General features: G+C 39.1%; 2 protein-coding genes across 3 annotated transcripts in view; one reads left to right on the top strand and one right to left on the bottom strand.

Moving 5' to 3' along the window:
- The window catches only part of LOC115213908, a 61002-nt gene extending 44590 nt beyond the window's left edge, over positions 1–16412 (top strand). For both annotated transcript variants that reach the window (XM_036504667.1, XM_036504668.1), the window contains exon 2: positions 13370–16412. In XM_036504667.1, coding sequence (XP_036360560.1) covers positions 14126–15769 — 1644 coding nt within the window. In that variant the 5' untranslated portion in view covers positions 13370–14125 and the 3' untranslated portion in view covers positions 15770–16412. The remainder of the gene's footprint in view (positions 1–13369) is intronic.
- The window catches only part of LOC115213906 (arginine--tRNA ligase, cytoplasmic), a 242583-nt gene that overhangs the window by 134435 nt on the left and 82029 nt on the right, over positions 1–26119 (bottom strand). The gene's annotated exons all lie outside the window — the stretch shown is intronic.

Here is a 26119-nt window from a genome sequence, read left to right as displayed (position 1 = left end):
GTGAAGGATTCAATTCACAACAAGACTTATGGTGTTGACATAATAGTCTGTAGTATTGATCCTTATTTGATTGTATAACTTTGTAACGGGGAGGATGGAGAGAGTGAGGAGGAGGAGGAAGAGGAGGAAAAGTGAGAGGTCAGAGGTAGGAACCATTGGCCTTTAATAGGGCCTTGAATTTAAGACTGATGCAGGCAAAAATAGGATGCTATGGCCCAAATACTTCTAAGAGAGTGGACTTTGCAAAAGACACTAAAACACCACATGATGATGTTAACCTATTGATCAGTTAAGTTTATTGCATATACTCTCTCTCTCTCTCTCACTCACACACACACACATACACTCACATGATGTGTGTGGGTGTCCTTTATTCTTTTATGCTTTTACATGTTTCAATTATTTGACTGTGACCATGCTGGAGCACCGCCTTAAAAAGTTTTAGTCAAAGACATCAACCCCAGGTCTTATTCTTTTTTAAGCCTAGTACTTATTGTGTTGGTATCTTTTGCCACATTGCTAAGTTACATGGACATAAACACACAAATCACCCTTCAATTCTATCCTAACATGTTAAAAACAAAAGAAAAGAAAAAAATGCATTTGATTACATTGCTATATGTAGGACTACATGTCTGCAGGAAAAAAAAAAACGAAAAAAAAGCAAAGATTAAAAAGCTTGCTTCTCAACCTTAAAGCCTTGGGTTCAGTTCCCCTGCACATCACCTTGAGCAGCTTTCTTCTACTATAGCTTGTGGGCTGAGCAAAGCCATGTGAATGGACTTGGTAGATGGAAACTGAAAGAAACCTCTGTGTGTGTGTATGTCTATCTTTATGTTTGCCCCACCACCACTGCTTGGCAACCAGATTTTGTTAGTTTACATTCCCATAACTTAGCAATTCAGCAAAACCGACCAACAGAATAAGTGCTAGGGTAGATCTGTTTAACTAAACTCTTCATGGGATATCCCAAATGACTGCAACACATCATATCATTGATGGACTGTCGCTTTGATCATATAGTATGCTTTACCAGGACTAACCTAGGGCTAAACACCCTATTGGTGTCACAACAGCCTATGTTCCCTGGATATGGTTGTTCTTATACTTCCAACTAAAACACTCTCTACCCACTCATCTTGTCTCTACCCACCTCTCCTCATCCTAGCTGCATCCACCACCACCACCACCACCACCAATCATAATACCATTCCTTACTTTCTCAGATCATCATCACCTCCCCTGGAACCTTCTCCCTTTTTCATGTCTCTTGCTCTTTTTCACATTTTGACCTGCAACAGGTTTGACCAAAACATTGACAGTGTCAGACTCACAGACTCGACAGGCCAGCACGAGTCGTGACCACTGTTCCTTCCCCCAGACTCCTCAAACAATCAAACAAAAATAAAATAAATAAAACAGAATAAAATAATATAAAATAATACATTATTCCTCAGTTCTTCTTGCAATCTTGTATTGCACGTTCCACAGTTCTGTCTCTCCATATTTCTATGTTAGAACAGAGATGAGGAATGGTGGTATGTCATGTGACTGTCTTAATATCATTTTCTTTTTTTTTTTTTTTTTGTCATTGCAAAGTGAAGGAGATGGTGGGTGTGAATTTCGATGTGTTGTTGTTAAGGCAATTAATTTTACGACTGGATGACCATTCATAACTGCTAACGACTCAGTGGTTAGCTAAATTGGAAGATATCACCACCATATCATCAGTATCATCATCACTATCAACATAATCTTCGTCATCATAATCATCATCGTCCTCATCATTATAATCATCATCGTCCTCATTACCACCATCATCATCACTACAATTATTATCATCAAGTGATCCAATGAGGAAAGGAACGTCTACATGGCTACTTGACCCGTAAGAAATAGCAGCTAAATCCCTCTCAAACCAGATACCTTACCACCTTCAAACAAATGCTGTTAGATAATGTGAAGCTGGATACACTTTTGCTCCTTGGAAAAAAGACGAGTTGGTCATGGCTGGAATGCCTTTAATCATAAGTTTGTTTGATAAGGGTCAACCTGGGGTCAAACAACAGCAAGACCACTGTTCTCACAATTCCCATCAACCCATTGCCACCATCACCACTACCACCATTTTTACCTTAATCCTTATTTCCATCATTATCAGCATCATTATCATCATTATATTTACTAATTAAAGCACTCTGTTGCACTACCACCACCACCACCACCACCACCACTACCACCAACACCATCACTTCTATCACTAAAACCCTCACCACCACAAACACCATTGATGCTCCCCCCCCATCCCTATCACCACCACCACCAACATCCATCACCACCACTGCAACCACCACCAGCGCAGCTATCAACACCATCATGGATGCAATCATCATTATTATTACCACCACCACCCTGACAACAACAACAACAACAACCAGCATCATAACCATCAAAACTGCTGCCCTCTTCATCCCCCAACCACACAGTGGTAGCGGTGGTAGTGTGGTGATGGTGGTGGTGGTGGTGGTGGTGGTGGTTTATAATCCCAGATCTATGTGAGAAGATGACATATCCAATATACTGAATCTATAGAAGACAAGATGTTTCATAACAATTGATTGGTTTAGCATTGCCTGTGTGTGTGTGGCACGGTGAATGTGTGTAGCACTGTGTGAGTGTGTGTGCTTGTGTAGCACAGCATGTGTATGTGTAGTACTGCGTGTGTGTGTGTGCGTAGCATAGTTTGTGTGAATCTATGAGTAGTACTGTGTGAGTGTGTGTGTATGTGTAGCACAGCATGTGTGTATGTGTAGTACTGTGTGTGTGTGTGTAGCATAGTTTGTGTAAATGTATATGTGTAGCACTGTGTGAGTGTGTGTAGCACAGCTTGTGTGAATGTGTAGTACTGTGTGTGTGTGTAGCATAGTTTGTGTGAATCTATGAATAGTACTGTGTGAGTGTGTGTGTATGTGTAGCACTGTGTGTGTGTGTAGCATAGTTTGTGTGAATGTATATGTGTGACACTGTATGAGTGTGTGTGCATGTGTAGCACAGCATGTATGCAGCACAGCTTCTGGTTGAATGTGTGTGTGTGTGTTTTGTGGGTGTATGTAGTACATTGTGTACGTGTATGGTTCTTGTGTGTATTTGTGTAGTATTGCATGTGTGAGTTTGTGTTTTGTGTGTGTTTGAGTAGCATTGCATGTGTGTTTGTGTATCAGTGTGTGTGTGTGTGTGTGTGCGCATGTCTGCATCAATCTGTATATGTGTATAGCAATGTGTATTTTGCATGTGTGTGTCTGCATGTATGTGTGTGTGTGAGAGAGAGTTTTGTCAGAGAATTATTCACACATTACTGGCTGGGATTACTAAACAGTAACAACAGCAACAATCACAGCAACAACGACGACAACAACAGCAACAACAACAACAACATTTTCAATAACAGACATTTTCACACTAAATCTATATTTACACTTAGATTACACAGTTGAGTAGACAGGAAACTCTGTGCGTATGTATGTATATGTGTGTGTGTGTGTGTAGATGCATGCGTGTGCACAGATCTATAAATTCATATGTGCATGCTTGTTTATGTCGATGTGTGTCAAAGTGTGTGTGTGTGTGTGTGCATGTGTATGTATGTGTGTAAATAAATATATGCATGTGTATGTGTGAATGTATATCTGTATGTGTGGATATATGCATGAATGTAGAAGTTTGTGTGAATACATGTATGTATGAATGAATGAATGAATGAATGAATGAATGTGAATGTATATGTGTGCATTGTGTGTGTGTGTGTGCATATATGTGTGTATGTATGCATAAGAATTTAGTTTCCTATATTATTTCTTAATGTCAGTATGAATGGCAAATCATTTGGTGCAGTTGAATTACTATCGAACCTGTAGCATCAGACATGTGAAGTGTGGCAATACTAAAACATATAATCCTTATTAAACTCTCCTTCCTGTAATATCCCCCTCTTCATTAGACATAAAGTGTGGTCATATTAAGACATATAATCTTTATTAACCTCTCTTCCCTATAAAGTCCCCCACTTCAGAAGACATGTGAAATGTAGCAATATTAAGACATATGTCCTGTATTAACATCTCCTCTCTATAATGTACCCCCCACTTCACAGACACCTCATGTGTAACAATAAACATACAGTTTTTATTAACCTCTCTTCTCTATAATGTCTCCCATTTCATCAAACAGTGTGAAATGTGGTAATATCAAGATATATATTCTTTATTAAACTTTCCTCTCAATAATGTACGTCCCACTTCACAGACATCTGATATGTAGCAATATTAAAACACACAGTTTTTATTAACCTCTCTTCTCTATAATGCCCCCCATTTCATCAGACAGCGTGAAATGTGGTAATAGTAAAACATAGTCTCTGTTAACCTCTCATCTCTGTAATATGCCTCATTTCATCAGACTGTAAAGTGTAGTAACGTTGGAACATACAATCTCTGTTAACTTCTCCTCTTTGTCATATCCAACCTCATCTCTACCAATTATACTCCAGTGACAAATATAAGAAATCATTTTTTTTTTTATAATTCTCATTTCATCAGACTACCTTTCTTTCATTGGACACTAAACTCTGCTTGCGAAGACCTGTTGAGGCAAGTGAAATCGAAATTGAAATCAAATTCGATGACTGGCATCTGTGCTAGTGGAGCGCTAAGAGTACCATCCGAGCGTGATCGTTGCCAGAGCAACAAACTGGCCTCCGTGCTGATGGCACGTAAAATGCACCATTCAAGTGTGATCATTACCTGTGTCGCCTTACTGGCACTTGTGCTGGTGGCACGTGAAAAAACATTCGAGCGAGGTCATTGCCAGTGCTGCTGGACTGGCTCCTGTGCAGATGGCACATAAAAAGCACCATTTGAGCGTGACCGTTGTCAGTACCACGTGACTGGCCCTCATGCTGGTGGCACGTAAAAGCACCCACAACATTCTCGGAGTGGTTGGCGTTAGGAAGGGCATCCAGCTGTAGAAACTCTGCAAGATCAGATTGGAGTCTGGTGCAGCCATCTGGTTCGCCAGACCTCAGTTAAATCGTCCAACCCAAGCTAGCATGGAAAGCGGACATTAAACGATGATGATGATGTAAAGTGCAGTAATGTTGGAACATACAATCTCTTTTAACCTCTCCTCTCTGTAATATCCCACCTCATCTATTGTTCTTAGATACCAATTATACTCAAGTGACAAATATAAAAAATCATTTTTTTCTTTTAATAATTCTCATTTTTTATGAAGGTAATAAGCTGGCACAATTGTTAGATTATTGGAATAAACAATGATTTGAAATATTTGTTTTAGCTCTTTATGTTCTGAGTTCAAATCTTAGAATGGTCAACTCTGCCTTTTATCTTTCTGGAGTTGAAAAAGCTGGAGAAGTGAAATGACCAGAGGAGGAGATGACTGGAGGAGAAAGATAAGTGGAAGAGGGAGGTGAGTGGAGGACGGAGATGGCTGGGGGAGAGAAAAGATAAAAAGAACAAAAATGAGAATAGAAAGTGATAGATGTGCAGACAGATGGATGGGCAGACAGACATGCAGATCTAAAAGTAAGGAATAATTAGAAAACTGAAATAATGAAAGGAGGAAATCCTAATCCAGGAGAAGTGAGCAAATGAACTGACTCTTTAATTAATGAGTGGACAGAGACACAGCTTGAGAAAAGGGTGGCAGTAGAGTCAAGGAAGGAGGGTGGAGAAATTGATTGGCGGTGGGAAGAGATGAAGTCTATAAAGAAGATGAGGAGGAAATTAAAAAAAGTAGGGGAGAAAGAGGGGAAGGATGTTGTGAAGAGAGAGTGGTAAGTGGCCAGAGAATCATACATACAATCAGAGAGAGAGAGACGGAGATAGCTAGCTAAAGAAGGAGAGACAAGCAAATAGAGAGACAAAACGGTTAAGTATGGTGAGCTGGACAGGGAGAGACAGACCAACATAGATAGATTGATTGATAGAGTAAGAGAGAGAGAGAGTGGGGAAGAGAGAGAGGATAGACAGTCAGACATAGCTAACTGAGGAGAGAAACAGAAACAGAGGTAGCTGATTGGTTTTGAGAGAGATTGCAAGGGATATAGAAAGTGAGGGGGTGGCTGGCAAGGTAGAGCGGGTAAAGCAAATTACAGCAATGGTTTAGTTTTAATTTCCTGACAAAAGAGACTGAGCAAAGTGCAGTGGGGTCTGAGAGTCTCTGAATGGATGTCCTCATACTGCTAATGCTGTTGGTGGTTTGTAAAGAGCCAAAACTGAAACAGGGTCACAGAGGCATATTCTCATCTGACCCACTAACTGAAGGACAGTCATCTAAACTACATTTGAGGTAGTTGCCCAATTACTGCCCAATTACCTTTACTAGTGAAGGTGCGTGGCTTAGTGGTTAGGACATTTGGCTCATGGTCGTAAGGTCGTGAGTTCAATTCCTGGCGACATGTTGTGTCCTTGAGCAAGACACTTTATTTCACGTTGCTCCAGTCCACTCAGCTGGCAAAAATAAGTAGCATCTGTATTTCAAAGGGCCAGCCTTGTCATACTTTGTGTCACACTGAATCTCCCTGAGAACTACGTTAAGGGTACACATGTCTTTGGAATACTCAGCCACTTGCATGTTAATTTCACGAGCAAGCTGTTCCGTTGATCATATCAGCCAGGACCTTCATCGTCGTAACCGACAGAGTGCTCCTTGACCTTTACTAGATTGTAGTTTGGTATTTACAAACCTTGACTGTTGTTCTTACTATCCTTACTGTTTGGGACCAACAATGTATTTTACATGTGCATCAATGCTTAGTATTTTGATTCCATCAACTTTGTGGGTGTCATTTACAGTATCACCTTTGCTGCTAGTTTAGGCCCATAACCATTTTTTAGATTTGGCCCAATCATGTTTATTATTTCAATCCCATCATTTGCATTGGTTTGGTTTATACTGCCACATTTCATGGCTAGAGCCCAACTACCTTTGCAAGTTTAGATCCAGCCTTTTTTCTTTCAATCCTATCCTCTATGCTGGTGTGTTAATTTTAAGTAAGTATACCTCAGAAACTATCATTCTGCTGCAGTGGGGGCTTGTAGATAAAATTAGTGGGGGTGCTGCTTCAAAAAAATTTTAGCCATTGTTTTAATATTGTGTAAAAGGAAACAAACATATAAAAAGAAAATTTATACATAAACGTGATTGGTTCGCATTTTAGCCACTGCTGGGTAGTGTGTTTAATTTGTTCACTGAACACCACTGCGAATTCTCCCTTGTTTTTCACAACCACCCCCTAAATTACAAGGGGTGAGGGGTGCCCTATTTTTTCAAATCCTGACAGTAACACTGAAGCTGGAAGCAGGGATAATAGTCTAATTCTACACTTTATCACATTCAAGAATATAAATACATTTTTAAGTACAACACATGTGGAATCAAAAAGAAACACTACCTTTCACTTGAACACAAAAGTCAGTACTGTCATTCACACAGTGCTCTCTCCCTGTAGCATGAAGCTTCCTATCTCAAACATGTGAGCATGTGCACAACACCGTGTCACTGGGACTGTGAAGGACACGGTTCTATACAAGGATTTTTGTATTTTTCATAAACTAGGGGATGGCTACTGACATTAAGCTTAAGGATTATATAATGTACAAGTAGGAATTAAAGAAAAACAGGACTCATTATAGTGAATGTTATCAACAATATCAAGTGGAAATAGACGGTGCTGTAGTTCCGCAGCACCTATAGACAAGCCGCTACTGTTCTGCTGTTAATCCAAATCCAGGCTGATGAACTAACAGAGTCGTTAGCACATTGGATAGAACACATAGCAATATCTGCACCAACTCACTATGTCCTGAGTTCAAATCCTGCCAACATCAACTTCTCCTTTCATCCCTTCAGGGTTCATGAAAAAAAAGTACAAATCCAGGGACTGGCAGAACTATTAGATGGCCAGGAAATGTATGTGTGTATCTCACTCACTCTCTCTCTCTCTCTCTCTCTCTCTCTCTCTCTCTCTCTCTCTCTCTCTCTCTCTCTCTCCTTACTTTGACATAGTAGTAAATGATTGTAGCTGTTATACAGTCAGTGTCACTTATTTCCAATATTCTGCACAAGCACACCTAACCATCAGAGAAATATCATACTGCTTAAAAAAATGAGTAGGGTTGGCAAAAGAAAGGACATCTGGCAGTAGAAAATCTGCCCAACTCATGCAAGCATAGAAAAGTGGATATTAAAACTATGATACACAGACATATGTATATTTACATATATATATATATATATATATATATATATATATATATATATATATATATAGTTAATCCAAACAAGAAAGCACAAAAAAACACAACAACGCGAGGACGTGGAACAAATATAGTATTATTGGACGCTCAGGAAAGAAGGAAAGAAGGAGGGTTTAACATTTCGAGTGGAGCTCTTCGTCGGAAACATAGGAGAAGGAAAGATCCAGAGAAGGGAAGACAGAGGGCAAAAAATCGCCAATGGTACACACGCGGTCAAACATACATATATACAAAGACATTCAATGGAAGCAATGACATATGACCAAGACCCTGCCCATCAAGCCAAGTGAAATTGTAGTTGTGATAGATATTGGTGTCATGAAACTGGCAACCATGCCGGTGGCACATAAAAGCACTCATTACACTCTCAGAGTGGTTGGTGTTAGGAAGGGCATCCAGCTGTAGAAACCATGCCAAATCAGACTTGGAGTCCAGTGCAGCTCCTCAGCTTACCAGCCCTGGCCAAACCTCTCAACCTATGCCAGCATGGACAACAGATGCTAAATGATGAGGATGAAGATGATGATGATGATAATAATGGTGGTGGTTCAACATAGAATGTCAACTACAAAATGTCCAATACCAATGTCAGTTACTCAAATATTGAAATCTTTTCAATGTAATCTGTTCCTTTTTTTTTTTTTCACTTGAACGGTCTTGATATGATGGTATTAGTTCAACATACAACACACACACACACACACACACACATATATATATATGGAAGTATATCTATGCACACCTTCACTTGCATACACACATAAATACAAACACATATTTACACACATCTTCGTTTGCATATACAGGCACATGCAACGCTACACAGATACACACACATTCATGCTGTTATTCATGTCCACAAACACAGATTCATGAACACACACACACGCGCACACACACAAACACATGCACACACTCAAGTCACGTCTTTTCTATTCCTTTAGTTATTTCTACAGCCAATATTTCTCAGACTGGAACGATAGTGGTATTGGTCGTGGTGAGGTTAGGAGCGGTGGCTTTGGCAGCCGTGGTTGTGGGTGTGGCATCTGTACAGGTAGTTGTGGTGAGGGGGGGTAGTGGCAGTGGCCAGAATACCAGGGAAGATGGGTAGGGGGTGGCAGGGGTAATTGTAGCAGCAACTGTAGTGGTGAGGTTGGTGATGGTGGTGATTGTGATAACGCTGGTAATGTGACCGTGATGGTAACATGGTTGTCGTGGTGGTGGTGGTAATAGTGATGTAGTAGGTGATCATAGTAGTGGTGGTGGTGGTTGTGGTGTTGGTGATGACAACAACAATGAATGATGATGATGATGATGATGATGATAGTGATGATGGTGAATAATAACAATGATGATGATGATGGTGGTGTTCAGGATGAAGGCAACAGTGGTGGTGCTGACTGTGGTAGTGATGATGATGATGATGATGACTGTGAGCAGCAATTGAGTAGGTGACGTTGGGAATGAAGGCAATGGTAGTGATGATAATGATGATGATGGTGGTGGTGGTGGTGTTGGTGGTGAAACTGCTGACTATGAATGGAGACGGCTGTAGCTTCAAATAATTCAAACCAGTCACTTGTCTTCCGCTAACTCCTTAAGTATGTAAATATTTCAAACAGAAAAACTGTTTGTTTCTTTTGTAGTTGTTGTTGTCTTTGTTGTGGTTATTGAGTCATGATTAGTAAAAGGAAACGATGTTGATGACAATGACCGCGATAATAATAACAATAGTAGTAGTAGTAGTAATAATAATAATAATAATAATAATAATAATAATAATAATGATAATAATAATAATAACCCTTTCTATTATAGGCACATGGCCTGAAATTTGTAGGAGAGGACTAGTCAATCGACACCAATGCTTCACTGGTACTTAGTTTATTGACCCCAAAAGGAATAAAAGACAATGTTGACATTTGGAGGAATTTGAACTCAGAACATAAAGCCTGATGAAATGTCACTTAGCATTTTGCCCAGCATACTCTTTTACTCTTTTACTTGTTTCAGTCATTTGACTGCAGCCATGCTGGAGCACCGCCTTTAGTCGAGCAAATCAACCCCAGGACTTATTCTTTGTAAGCCTAGTACTTATTCTATTGGTCTCTTTTACCGAACCGCTAAGTTACGGGGACGTAAACACACCAGCATCAGTTCTCAAGCGATGTTGGGGTTTCAAACACAGACACACAAACACACACATATATATATATACATATATACGATGGGCTTCTTTCAGTTTCCATCTACCAAATCCACTCTCAAGGCTTTGGTTGGCCCGAGGCTATAGTAGAAGACACTTGCCCAAGGTGCCACGCAGTGGGACTGAACCCAGAACCATGTGGTTTATAAGCAAGCTACTTACCACACAGTCACTCCTGCGCCTAACAATAATAATATCAATCCTTTCTGCTATATGCACAAGGTCAGAAATTTGGGGGAAGGGGATAGTTGATTACATCGACCCCAGTACTCAACTGGTACTTAATTTAGCAACCCCAAAAGGATAAAGGGCAAAGTCGACCTCAGTGGAATTTAAACTCAGAACGTAATCCCAGACAATTCTGCCAGCTTGCCACCTTTATGATAATAATCTCCTAATGTAATAATGAGTATAGTGTTATTATATATTTGTGTCTGTATATATATATACATATATATATATATATATATATATATATATTTGTCCAAAATCATGCAGGGGTGAATGATGACGGGAGAGGAGAGAGAATAGTAATTCAGTGAAGGAGAAGTAGTGAGAGTAAGAGCCATAACTGAGAGGAAGTGAGAGAAAGTGACAGCAATGACAGAGAGGAAGTGGCAAAGAGAGCGTCGTGTGTCTTCTTTCTCCATCAAAACATATGAATTAGAAAGAAAGGTGTGATCCACTGATGGAAGTAGGATGGTGAAAAGTCACCAGTGAAATAAAAAATCAAACAGTGAATATATGTGTGTGCATGCAAAAGGAAGGAATGTGAATGTATCTGTGTATGTGTGCATGTATTTGTGCAAAATATATTAATATATTTGAGTGAGTGTATATGTGTTTGTGTATGTTTATTTAGAAAATAGAATTACAGACACATGCACATTTACACATACACACACACACATATACATATATAAACAGACACACTTAAAAAGGAAGGAAGCGGGCTGTGACAAAGTATAGAAAACCGCATTCACTACAGACTATGCTACTCATACATATATACATGTATACATATGCACACACACAGAGTTGAAGCACTGTTTGACTTTTTTTTTTCATCTTTTTGCACCCTTTTTAAATATAAAATACTACAATAATCCTTTCTACTATAGGCACAAGGCCTGAAATTGTGGTGGAGGGGACTAGTTGATTACATCAACCCCATTGTTTCACTGGTACTTAATTTATCAACCCCAAAAGGATGAAAGGCAAAGTCGACCTCGGTGGAATTTGAACTCAGAATGAAGCGACGGGTAAAATACTGCTAAGCATTCAGTCCAACATGCAAATGATTCTGCCAGCTCACCGCCTTCAATAATAATAATAATAATAATGATGATAAGGATGATAATAATAATAATAATAATAGTGGTTTCAAATTTTGGCACAAGGCTAGCAATTTCAGGGGAGGAAGTAGGTTGATTACATCAACTCAAAAGGATAAAAAGCAAAGTTGACCTCAGCAGAATTTGAACACAGAATGTAAAGACAGACATAATGTGGCTAAGCATTTTGCCAAGCAAGCTAACAATTCTGCCATGTTCATGATAATAATAATCTAGGCACAAAGCTTGAAATTTCTGCGGTGGGGGTCTAGTTGATTACATCGACCTCAGTGCTCATCTGATAACTATTTCATTGACCCCCCAAAAGGACAAAAGTCAAAGTTAACCTTGGCGACCTCTGAACCTAGGCCTGCTGTGACTGAACAGAGCAGCTATGAACAAAGGCATTCTGGCTGTGACCAAGCTGTCTTTTATTTTCAGATATGGTGAATCTCTCTGTCATTTGACAATGGGCATTCCGTTGTTGTAATGAATAGAATTATCTGCACCTGAATTAACATGTAAGTGGTTGCGTATTCCTCTGATATGTGAAGCTGTAATTTAATACCCAAGCAAAATCAGTGTGACACAGTATATGACAAGGTTAGACCTTTAACCCTTTAGCACAGTGGTTTTCAACCAGGGTTCCGCGGAACCTTAGGGTTCCGCCAGTACAGTCTAGGGGTTCTGCAAGAAGTTACAAAACTGCTAAAATCGGCAGTAATTTTTAATTCTCCTGTGTAGATACGTGTGCATAAGACTATTAAATTATTGCACAGGGGTTCCTCGAGCCAGCGGAATGTTTCCTTGGGGTTCCGCTCCAGCAAAAAGATTGAAAAGCAGTGCTTTAGCATTTAAACCGGCCATATCCTGCCAAAAGTATTCTGCCTGTTTTATGTTCAAACTGGCCAGATCTGGTCTCTCACACGAACCCCACAATATTGTTTTAAAAATTAACAGCTACCTCATTGAAATCTCATAGCTACAAGATAATGCATGATTAGTTCAAAACAATGCGGATAAAGAAGCATTAATTTTGGCAGAATAATGTGAACACTAGAGGGTTAAACCATAGGTACAATCCACTGGTAAGACTTCTTTCATTTTCCCAATTTCACTTACAAAGTTTGGGTTGATTTGGGATTACAGAAAACAACAATTTGTTCAAGATGCCAGGCAATGTAGAAAACCTGAGGTGCTATGGTGGCAAAGCAAACTTGTTAAGCATTCAGATACACTGTGCCTTCTATTTTCAGCCATAGTGTAGTGAAGACTGCATTATCGAATGCGTCATTCATTTTATTTGACAATAATGTTGTATTTCGTTGTCATATTTTTGTTTTTCTTATTTCCATTGTTTGGTCTATCATCATAAAATTCTGTTTTTGTTGTTTTAATGTGTTATCATCAATTTATTATCATTATTATTATTATTATTATTATTATTATTTACTTATGTATTTTTATCATTATTCTAATATTGTTATTTTCAGATTTCTGACAACACTGAACTCAATTAAACTCAGGACTTCTCTGAAAACAACAGCCAAGATTGATCAAGGATATACACTTTTTTATCCTTTCCTTTTTTTTTTTTTGAAAATTCGCAATGAAAAGAAAGAAGAAATTGGATAAAGAGATGGAAATAAAACAATATATATGTATATAATTCATCAATAACCAATGACAGGATAAATATTTGATTGTAAAACGGCAGGACACAAAAAATAACCCAAAAATCTGAGAAATATATTTGAGGAAAAAAAGGAAGACAAGTGACACAAACTCACAGATAACATCCCACTCTCCTCCCCAGAATATTATCAACCAATCAACAAACACATTAAGTTTTTCCCAGAATGCTACATTTCAAGAAAATGGTTAAAATAATAAATATAAAGAAAACAAAATAATTTTAATGGAAAATTTTGTATGAAATGGAAATTGTAACAGCCAATAACTATACAGGACCTACTCTGAAGTATTTCTGAAATATCTGAAGATGGTCAGATACAGAGAAATGTGAATCTGTTTGCTTACATATACATTCATATTCCTATATATAAATACAGTGTGTACAGAAAAAATCTATACATATTCATCAATATATGTATATATAAATATATCTATATATATATCAAGAGAGAGAGAAACAAACACGGATATTATATACATATTCGCAAAAAAAAAAAAAAGGAAAATAGATGTATCGCTATCTGTATTTCTAGAAACACGATAACATAAGAACAATGAACATGAACGAGGAATCGGAATCTGTGCCAAGCAATGGCAGTCTTCCAGAAATGCTTACAGTCACCATACTTTCCACATTTAATGACAGCATGGGAGAAAACAGTGAAAGAGCAGCACAGGTATTTCGGGCACATTCTTTAATTGTCTCGATGTTTGCTTTGGCTTTCACAGCGGTGGTTGGATTCCTCAGCAGTAGTGTTGTAATTACAACATTGGCCATTGGCCGTCTGATAAAGGATCACTACTACATTCTGCTAGCTACGCTCCTCATAATTGCCATCATTTTCAATGTGATATGGTCACCATTGGAGATCATTTGTCTACTGATGTATCATAATGGTAACACATTGTTCCTGTCTATGAAGGAGACAACACATTCATTATTTCTACTCTTAATCGCAACCAAGGCTGGACTGTTGTTTTTGATAGCTCTTTGGTTCTTACTGAGTGAATATGGTTGCTCAAAAGCCTGTCGAAAGTTCTTAGTTTATATTGGGCTTCCATTGGTTTTAAGCATAGGATTTGCTGTTGGTATTTTGTATGGTGTGCTATCATATTCATACGAACTATCTGCAGACAGCCAATCATTTTATCACATCCTCAATAGTAAGTCTTACCTTATGAAGATCCTGGTGCTTACCATATTAATTGGCTTATTGCTCATTAAATGCCTTCTGTTTCTGGCAGTAAAACTCAAACAGAAGACAATAGAAAAACCCAGAGCAAACTCTGTAGCTTCCACATCCGAACACTCCATAACCCTGCCTACGTTGACTCCAAGTGATTCTGGTGGCGAGTACAAAGAGCTGAAATCAAAACCATTGCGAAAAAATTCCCATCCTCCAAACCAGTTACTTGTAAGCAATAATCCATCAGGAGTGACACAAGGTGATCCACAAACACATAAGAAGAATAGCTTCAGCTTTAATTCAGGAGCATTCCTGCAAATGTTCGGTCGAAGGCGGCACACAATCTGCCAATTTGGAGAAATTGGTGACAATGGCTACACAGACCACCAGACCCAGGCGCAAGGATATCAATATGTCCGGAAGTTTTCGGTAGATATCGCAGCATTGCAGGCCCAATTGGAAGATCCAAAAAGCCATAGCAGTATATCATCATTCAAATCTGCTGAAGATCTGCCACCAAATCCATTTCAACAGCCAAGTATTCGGACACCGTCCAGCATCGAGGAAGCATCAACATCATTTAAATCAATTGGCAAAAAGTCTTCTGCACCACCACGAATCACGGTTGAATCAGTGGTGGAAGAAGAATCACACCCATCAATCAGCAAGGAGATCCATAACGTAAGCATGACCCAGTGTTACAAGACCTGCGTCATCTTGCTCATCAGCTTCCTTGTTTCTATAATGCCAATCTATCTAACAGAGGCCATTCGTAGTCTCATTTCTGTGGATTCTTACATCAACAGCCTCATCTGTACCACAGCTCTATCTGGTCTCTCAACAGTTATCTTCCCCCTTACAGTTATTTTCACAGATGCCACAGTTTACAAAGCCTTTCGTACTATGCTCAGCCAGTGCTGCCTCGGAGCTGACAAAGACACTGCTCTGAAAGAAACTCAGTCAATGTTACCTTCAGTAGTACCGTCAGACAGCAGAATCAGTCAACTCTAGAATATTCTACAAAGATCTTGTATGGTTGGTTTCTCCATGCAGCTCCATCATGGGATCTCAGAAATGTCAACATTAACATAATTTATGTATGAAATATACTATGTCCACATCCCATACTGGAAATACGAATAAAACATTTCATACAAGAATGTATATATATCCGTACATGTGGAGGGTGGGGGTGCATGCGTGCGCTGTAAAATTGGCTGTAAGACCTCATTGAATAAAGACAGTGAGCCAGTTTCAATCCTCAAGTGAGATGCTAACATTCCTTGTGAAAAATTCCCTACATACTTTCATCTATAAACTCCAATGACAATACATATATATATATATATATATATATATATATATATTCTATATATACACATACTTACATATATATATTTGAACAAAGGGTGGGGTGCATATTGGATTATCTTTGATTCTTTCATTTTTTTCTTTTTTCCTCAAAAAAAAATTTCTAAATTGTTCATCACATTGTTGATTCTCTAAAGAACCCTTATTGAAATGTATTAAATGAAGCCAGGTACAGACTATGTAATCAGGGCAGTATTATTGTTGCAGAACTTCAATTAATGTAATCTGACACTGAATATTTGCAGCACAGCAGCAAAGTTGTAAAAGAAAAATATTTGAAATTTGTTGTTCTTTTTCTTTTCTTTGAAAGGGAATTTAATTCTGCCTCCCATGTATGTGCCTGTACGCATGTTTATGTATGTATACAAATGTGTGTGTTCATATATATATATATATATATATGTGTGTGTGTGTGTGTGTGTGTGTGTGTATATGTATGTATGTATATATTATTTTGTTATGGTTATTTCTACAGATATGTAACCATTTAAGATTTGTAGGTATGTGGTACTTCGTTATGCAAACAATATACTATAAGATATGCTGAATGTTTACATATGAGCCCCAGGAATGCGTCTAATATGCAAATGGTATATCCAATAACTTCATACCACTGTATGTGGTGGCTCTATAAGCAATGTCTTCAGAGGCAATAGTTGGTTAGATGAGTGCTGAAGAAGAGGCAACAATCCAGGAAATATGGCATATACATTCATTACCCACTTTTGTCTTCGGTCACATTGTCTATTTACTAACACACACTCATGTGCATCAATACGAAATGTAACAAAAATTAGTGCTGGCCTGTAAGTTCTACACAATATCTGTAGAAATAACGCAATACAACATGGTACTGACTTTTGGAAACAGTACACCTTATATATATTCATATTTGTGCACATGAGTGTGTGTTTGAAAATTATGGGTGGGCAAAGCTCAACACATATATTATGAAAAGGTAAGTTTTGGCTTCTAATAAAAGAACATATAAAACCATCTGTATAAGACATTGCAAATTTGTAGTCATGGGTTCAGTTCCACTGCAGGGTACCTTGAGCAATTATCTTCTGCTGTGGAGTGAAGTTGAGCAATATCAATAAAGTGGAATTTGGCAGGAGGAGACTGTGAGGAAATCTGTCCCCCATAAACTAATATGACTGTATAAACATACACACACACACATACACACATACATACATACATACATGCCCTCATTAGAAACACTACATGTATATATACATGCACACACACATACATATGTACCCAAATACAAATATATACACATATACACAAATATACACATGCATACATTACAAACATTACATACATATATATATATACACAAATACAAATAAGTATATATATGCATACATACATACATATATACACAAATAAAAATGAATATATACACAATTAATACATGACATGCATACCTACATATATACACATGGTGATTGCCCCATCCTCATAGAAGATTGCTATCTCCTTGTGCTTCATTAATAATGCCATTTCAGACTTGCCCTCCATGACCTCTCTGGCAACTATTCAGTCCCACTGCAGATCTGGTTAGGTTTGTGCACATAGGCACCCTTTCAGTAGACGGAGATACAACTGAGGTCACCATAAAGGGTCATCCGTGTGTCATTGGATTATAGCAGTGTTTCTCGACCACTTTTTACTTATAGACCCTTTGGTCCCTATTTTACTCAGATGGACGCCCATAGCCATCCAATGTTTAAAAAAATTCCTATTATATTTTTTAAAATTAAATATTATTAGGAATTGTATAAAACAAAATTGTTAAAATATTTTGTTATCATTGAAGTATAAGTAATTTATTGTACATATAGTTTAGCAGCAAAATCTTATGTAGACCCCCAGTTGAGAACCACTGGATACATCATTACCATCATCATTTAACATCCACCTTCCATGCTGGAATGGGTTGGACAATTTGACAGGAGCTGGCCAGGCAGAAGACTGCACCAGACTTCTCCATCTGTTTTGATGTGGTTTTTACAGCTGGATGCCCTTCCTTAAAACCAACTACTCTGCAGAGGGGACTGAGTGCTTTGTTTCATAACACCAGCACAGGTGAGGTCAGTTTTGTCATGGTTTTTATAGTTGGATGCCCTTCTAAATGCCAACCACTTTACAGTGTGGACTGGATGCTTTTTGAGGGGTACCACCACTGGCAGGGTTGCCAACCAACTTGTAAGACATGGAATCTTTGAGAGGGGAGGGGGCGTTGGAGGAGGCCATCTTGTGTCAAATGATGAAAGGATAGAATGTGGCAGAGAGACAGAAACATGACTTACTGTAGAAGAGGTACATGGTTACCAAGGAAGAGAGGGTTAACAAGAAAGAGGACAGATTACAGGGATAAATACTTGTACAACACAAATATCACTGTGTCTCCATAATAAGTATCTAGTGAGAGGTCAAAGCAAGATAACCAGTGATCACATTAAGACATGGGTTTTACATCAGTGACCCTCTCCTATATGGTTTTACTGTGCATCCTGACACCAATCAAGAGTATTTCTGCATCTCCAGGCTCAGATGGATGGCCATCATATATTCTAGTGAACCCCTAACTGGGGTCCTGACACGAGGCTTCTACCCCAGATCAGAGAAGACTTGAGAACTCTCGAACCAGAGTCCCACAATTGTATGCAGTTTAATGCAATACATGCACACATACATATGTATATATAAATCTACACAAATACATATATACACAGATACAGATACACACATATACATACATATACAAACACACATCCATGTATGTAGTTACAATAATAATCAAATTTGAAGTAGATACAAGGGTTCTGTTGATGGAAGTGGGGAAACATTACTTCAAGAGGTGTGTATGAGAGAGAGAGAGAGAGAGTGTGTGTGTGTGTATGTGTGTGTGTGTGTGTGCATGCACACGCACACCTTCATGTAGTTATGGCTATATGTTTATACACATACATACATATTTTAGTCACATACACATAGATATGACTGTGCATGCAGTAACATAGATGTACACATTCATTTATGAGGAAGCTGAACTGTCAAACATAACAGATACATACATACATACATAAATAAATATATATATACATACATAGCCATACATGCACATATATACGCATGTCAAATTATTTCACTTTCTCATTCTCTCTCCCTTCATATATATGCACACACACACACACACACACACATATAGACACATGCACATTCATGCATATATACACACATACACACATAAATGCAATCACATACATATATACACATATAAACACTACACATATGTTTACACATACAACCCATGCTAGCATGGAAAGTGGATGTTAAACGATGATGATGATGATGACATATACATAAATATGTGTGTGTGTGTGTGTGTGTGTGTGTGCATATATATGTGTATGCATATTCTCACACACACATACACAAGCACACATAATCAGTTGTGCATAACACATGAACACATGCATGTATATATGTATATGCATGTTTGTGTGTGTAGTATATGTGTAGTGCAATACATGTATATACATACATTACATGTGTCTGGTGTGTGTGTGTGTGTTTTGTTGACATATAACACACACCCACATCATTTCATACGTAGGAATGTAAGCATAAAATGTTTGCACATATAAACTTTATGTGCATGTGTACACAAGCATGTACTTACGTGTGTGTGTGTGTGTGTGTATGTATGTGTGAGAGGAAAATGTGTACGTGTATATGTATTTGTGAGTAAGTCCATGTACATATCTATGAGAGTATAGGTGTCTTAGCATTTCGTTGCCAAACAACAGTACCATGTTCATGACAGGAAACAAACAAGAATTCGCAGGATCTTTCAGTTTAACCTACAACCATTCTTTAGTTTCTCAGTCGGAAGCTCACTCTCTCTCTCTCTCTCTCTCTCAAAGTTGCTGTGTCACATCTGTAACCATGGTAACTCGATGACACTTCCTTTAACTCTGCACCGAGCATTGTTAAGAAAACAGTGTGACCTTTTTCTTTCTTCTTATGGTTTCACCAGAGATGGAAGGGCAAACCCAGCTCCACCCCTGCCCCATGAACTCTCTGTAGTGCCACCAAGAATAGTGGCAGAGGAGGGAGGAGGGGACAAAAGACCTTGACACACGTCTTACTGCAGAAGGAAGCAACAAAGGAAAATGGTCTGATTATTTGAAAACTCTAGATTTGCTTTGAATGTTGCAACAGATATTTGGACATGCAGTACAAATATATAACAAAAAAAAAAGAAAAACAACCTTATGACTGAACCATAGTGACTGAACCTTCTGTCTCTCTGCAGAACAGAATACAGAACAAATCAATCAGTTTCACATGTCATTACCAGCTCATCAGAAATATTTACATTGTCCTATATACAGAGGGAGGTGGCATAAAAGGATCTTGTAGAAGGCATCTCATTACGGAAAATAGGTGCAGGCATGGCTGTGTGGTTAAGAAGTCCACTTACCAACCATACAGTTCCAGGTTCAGTCCCAAAATACAGCAGCTTGAATAAGTGTCTCCTAATATAACCTCAGGTCAATTAAAAAGCCATATGAGTAAATTTGGTGTACATATGCATATATACGTGCACTCATATATATATACATACAGTAATCCCTCAATTACATACATACAGTAATCATACATACAGTAATCCCTCGATTACATACACCCAGTAATCGTGGGTGTTACGTTCCGAAACCTCCCACAGAAATAATTGAAATCTAAAAAAATATAAATACATATCAGCCACAGAAACCCAGATACATTGTGGAGTCCGTGATATAAATTTACATTAGCTGTGTGGTAGGTAGCTTGCTTACTAACCACATGGTGCCAGGTTCAGTCCCATTGTATGGCACCTTGGACAAGTGTCTTCTACTATAGCCTCAAGCCAACCAAATCCTTGTGAGTGGATTTGGTAGACAGAAACTGAAAGAAGCCCTTCGCATATATACATATATATATTAGCATGGAAAGCGGATGCTAAACGATAAGGGGAGAATTAACAAAAAAAAAAACAAAAGACAAAGACAGGTGGTGTAGACAACAAACAGATGTATTGATATAATGCTCAGGAAGTCAGAAAGTCTTTAATGTTTCAAGCCTACGCACATCCACAGAAAGAAACAAGGAGAGAAAATAAAGAATGTGTAGTGGCTAGCAATTTATCATGGTGAATGCTGGACAGAAGGGTCACACAAGAGAGCTAGGAAGAAGGGGAGATAATAAAATAGTGGTGAACCCAAAACGTGAGTATAAGAGAGTTTGTATGTGCGTGTGGAAGAGGGCTGGTGACCTTGATGTGTGTATGTGTAGGTGTAAAAATGTGGGGCTGGGAAGTGGTCAGTGCTGTTGTGTACGTGGTGATGTGATGTGTTGTGTGGTATGGTGTAGTGGTGTGGTGTGATGGTGTTGGGAGGTGGGGGAGGTGAGAATGGGGAAAGCAAAGGTGGGGTGGGGTAGAGGTGGTGTACGTGGGTAGGCAGAGGGTGGGGTATGTGGGAGTGAGTGTAAGGGATAGGGTGGGGTTGGAATGTGTAGGGGTGGGTGGGCTTACAAGGGAGGGGTGACGATGGAGGGGGAAGGAGAAGGTGGGTAGGAGTGAAGAGAAGAGAGAAGGAGAGTAGGAATGAAGAGAACCAAAGCCTTGAATCAAGAGACCTTAACCTGAAGCACATCATGTCACCATATGAGTTTTCTCCCCTGTAGTAACAGGGCAGTGGCAGGGGAAACAATTCTAGAGAAAATGCAGTGTGCTAAAGGTTAAAGTTAATCTAGCTAAGACAATAGTTAGAGAGTTAGAAGACAGGACTCTACTTCTACTTGAGAAATGGTCATGCTTAGTGTACAGAAAAGGAGAAGGTAAGAATTCAATACAGTGTATCCAGTTTAAGGTATGGGTGCATAAGAGATAATATAGGGTTACAAGCAAGCTGGCAGAGAAAGAAGTCTTTGTACATGGTTAGCAATACATGGCTAGCAGTAAGGGCTTACATGGAATAAATCCATTCAAAAGGTTGAGAAATAAATTCACTCAAAAGCTCTTAACCAGGCAATTTAATTAGTAGAAGTGGTTGCTCTGAAATCATAGCAACCATCATCATCATCACCATCATCATCATTTTCTTTCCCCTTTAAATGATGTATAGGAGGTCAGTTATATCAACTGAATCCTTCTCTTATAAATCAGGTGTGCAGATGTTGAAATTACACCCGTCCCTTTAAAATTTGTGCAGGGATTAGTTATATCAACTATTGCGTCACCTTACTAGCACTTGTGCTGGTGACACGTGAAAAAACTTTTGAGCGAGGTTGTTGCCAGTGCCGCTGGACTGGCTCCTGTGCAGGTGGCACATAAAAAACACCATTTCAGCGTGGCCACCTGACTGGCCCCTGTGCCAGTGACACGTAAAAGCACCCACTACACTCTCAGAGAGGTTGGCTTTAGGAAGGGCATCCAGCTGTAAAAACTCTGCCAGATCAGATTGGAGTCTGGTGCAGCCATCTGGTTTGCCAGATGTCAGTCAAATCATCCAACCCATTCTAGCATGGAAAGCAGATGTTAAATGATGATGATGATGATGATGACCCGCCTCTTATAAATTTGGTGTGCAGGAGGAAGATGTATAATCATATCTTCATTATAAATCTAGGGTGCAAGAGTTAGTTATGCAATCGTATCTCTACCTTTATAAATCAGATAAGAGCAAGTGTCAGTTATGACATCAAGACTCCTCCACTTACAAATCCATTGTGCATGGTTCAGTTATATCATCTACACCCTTCCCCTTGTAAGTTAATCTTGGGTGCAGGGGTAGGATATGCAGCAATACCAAGCCCTTTATAAAGTTGATGTGTAAGGATCAGTTATGCAAATATGTCTCTCCCATTTCTAAGCATGTGACAGAGTACCAATCAGTATGGGGAAATTCAATAATGGTGATCAATGGCCATGTTAAAGACAATGTTCCAGACATTTAGGACTACAACTAATCAATTAGATATATATATCTAAAGACAGGAGAGTCGGAGAGTAAGGAGGAGAAAAAGAAGAGAAGAAAGACCAAAAGAGAGATAGACAAAAGGTGGGGGTGGAAATAGAGAAGGTAAGAGTAGAAGAGAGAGAGAGAAAGGTATAAAAGAGCTAGAGGCAGAGAGAGAGAGTGGGAGAGGTGAGAGTAGAAGAAATAAGGAGAGAGTAAAGGTAAGAGTAGAAGAAAAGGAAGATTTGAAACAGCTGCAGGGAGGAGAGAGAGAGTGTAGAGGGGAGAAACGGTAACGGTAAGAGTAGAAGAAAGATGATTGAGAGAGAAAGGGAGAACTGATAAGAGAAAGAGAGAGAGAGAGACACACACACAGGGGACTGATAGAGAATTGATAGAAGGGAGAGATGTAAGAGGAGAAGAAAGGAAAGAATAAAGTGTGAGAGAGAGAGAGAAAGTTGGTAGAAGTGAGAGGAAGAAAGAGTGGAGGAGAAATGAGAGGTAAGAGTAGAAGTTTAGAGATGATAAGAAAGAGAGAGGTAAGAGAAGGGAGCAGATAGAGAGGTGTATGAAGTGGAGAAGAAAATGGTATTAGGGAGGGGGAGGGGCAAAGGCTTTTCTCAAACACTGCATGAGCAAAAGAACGAGAAATTTGTGGGAGGAGTAAGAAGAGAGAGAAAGAGTAGTTGAGAGAAAGGGGAAATTAGATAGAGAAGAAAGTGAAGAGCAGGAGGAATAAGTGACGATGACGATGATGGAAAGGAGAAGAGAAATCTGTGAGAGAAATTATAGGGGAGAGAGAGAGAGAGAGATCAAGGACAGTGAAAGTGGAAGGAATTGGAGAAAGGAGAAATCAAAAGTGGAGGGGGAGGGGTGTGTAAAAAGGAGAAGAGGGTGATGATAAGGATGACAACAATGAGATCAATGATGATGGAGGAAGAGGAGGTGGATGAAGAGGAGAAAGAGGTGGATGAAGAGGAGAAAGAGGAGGATGAAGAGGAGAAAGAGATGGATGAAGAGGAGAAAGAGGTGGATGAAGAGGAGAAAGAGGTGGATGAAGAGGAGAAAGAGGTGGATGAAGAGGAGAAAGAGGTGGATGAAGAGGAGAAAGAGATGGATGAAGAGGAGAAAGAGGTGGATGAAGAGGAGAAAGAGGTGGATGAAGAGGAGAAAGAGGTGGATGAAGAGGAGAAAGAGGTGGATGAAAAGGAAGAGGTGGATGAAGAGGAGAAAGAGGTGGATGAAGAGGAGAAAGAGGTGGATGAAGAGAAAGAGGTGGATGAAGAGAAAGAGGTGGATGAAGAGGAGAAAGAGGTGGATGAAGAGAAAGAGGTGGATGAAGAGGAGAAAGAGGTGAATGAAGGAGGAGAAAGAGGAGTTGGATGAAGGGGGAGGAGAAAGTGGAAGAGGGGGGAGGGGAGCAGGAGGAGGAAAGATAGAGCAGAAGTGTTTCGATGAGTCCTATATCTAAAAATTTGAAGGGGAAGCTACATTAACGAACTAACGACCGACACCCACCAAATAGCCTCAACCCCAGTCAGAAGGAAGGCAAAGTTAACCTCGGCAGGATTTGAACTCAGGATGCAGGGAACCAGATTGGTTATGGCAGAGCAAAACCTATCCAATGCTATGACCACTCAGCCAACTGGCCACTTTCACAATCATGCTGATAATATGGCAAGTAACAACAGAAACAGAATAAGCAGCAGTAACAACAACAGCATTATTATTATTATTATTATTATTGAATGAGAGAGCAGTGCATGCCATCAAAGTGACACTGGGGTAAAATATACAAAGCCCATGACTACCCGTCTGATAAGGGTACACTAGGCACATGCATCACAACCATATGTGCACGACATGGTGATCTCATATCAAGATAAACAGCACATGATCTTGCAGGTGGGACCCAGTTAGAATTTTCTTCTGGTCGAGTAACCCATACCGCCCAAAAGGTCCCTGAATAAGGGTTGTTTAAGGACGTTGAACGAAACACCCATGTTTCCAGAGGTGAATTAATCAAACTCCAAAGAATCCTTTTCAACACATGGCTGTGATGCTCCCCCACTACTTCTGCTCGTGATCAGAGATGCACATATCGTTATATTATTATTATTATTATTATTATTATTGAAGAAACAAAAACAACATAAGCAGCAGTAATAACAACATTATCAACAACAGTAAGAACAACTCTAATTATAATTTATAAGTAGCATAACAACAACAGTGATGATGATGATGATCAGGATGTGTAGAATTAAACAGAATGCAGATAAACCTAATTATCTTAGCCTTTATAATCAAGCAGTAGATGCACTGAACAGATTAGTCCAGGGACAGAGAGAAAGAGAGACATGCTTTGTGTGTGTGTATACATATATATGAAATTTATCATCAACAACGTTTTAATGTCCACTTTTCCATGCTTTGCATGGTACAAACACAGTTCATTGAGACAGATTTTCTATGTCCAGATGCTCCTGTTACTAACCCTCACACGTTTCCAGGCATGAGAAGACTTTCACACAGTCAGGCATGCTTTCACAGAAGATTACAAATAAACAACATAGCTCATTAGGAGGATGACATTCATTTACAATCATCACGTGACAAGAGACACAAACAAACACACATACACAAATATATTCGGCCGGCTTCTTTCAGTTTCTGCCTCTATTTGTCAATACACAGTAGACGAGGTGGTAGCAAAAACTTCCCAGACTAGTTCTGTAGCTTGCCAACAGCATATGGTTGCATGCGCAGTGAGGGCTAGCAGTGACCTTCATGAGGCAATGTACCAAATGACATCACTGCGTGTACCTTGCAAGTTGTGAAATTTGTGTTTGTATGGTCAAGCGTGTGCTGTAGTTTCATTTTTGTCGTGAGCAGGAAGTTGGGTGAAATTTTGTGTTAATCTTAGGATGTCTGCTACAGAGACATTGAGCAAGCTTACGGCAATGAAGCA

This window comes from Octopus sinensis, linkage group LG7 (genome assembly GCF_006345805.1).
Source record: "Octopus sinensis linkage group LG7, ASM634580v1, whole genome shotgun sequence".
Lineage (NCBI taxonomy): Eukaryota > Metazoa > Mollusca > Cephalopoda > Octopoda > Octopodidae > Octopus > Octopus sinensis.
This window is presented reverse-complemented; position numbering and strand designations above follow the sequence as displayed.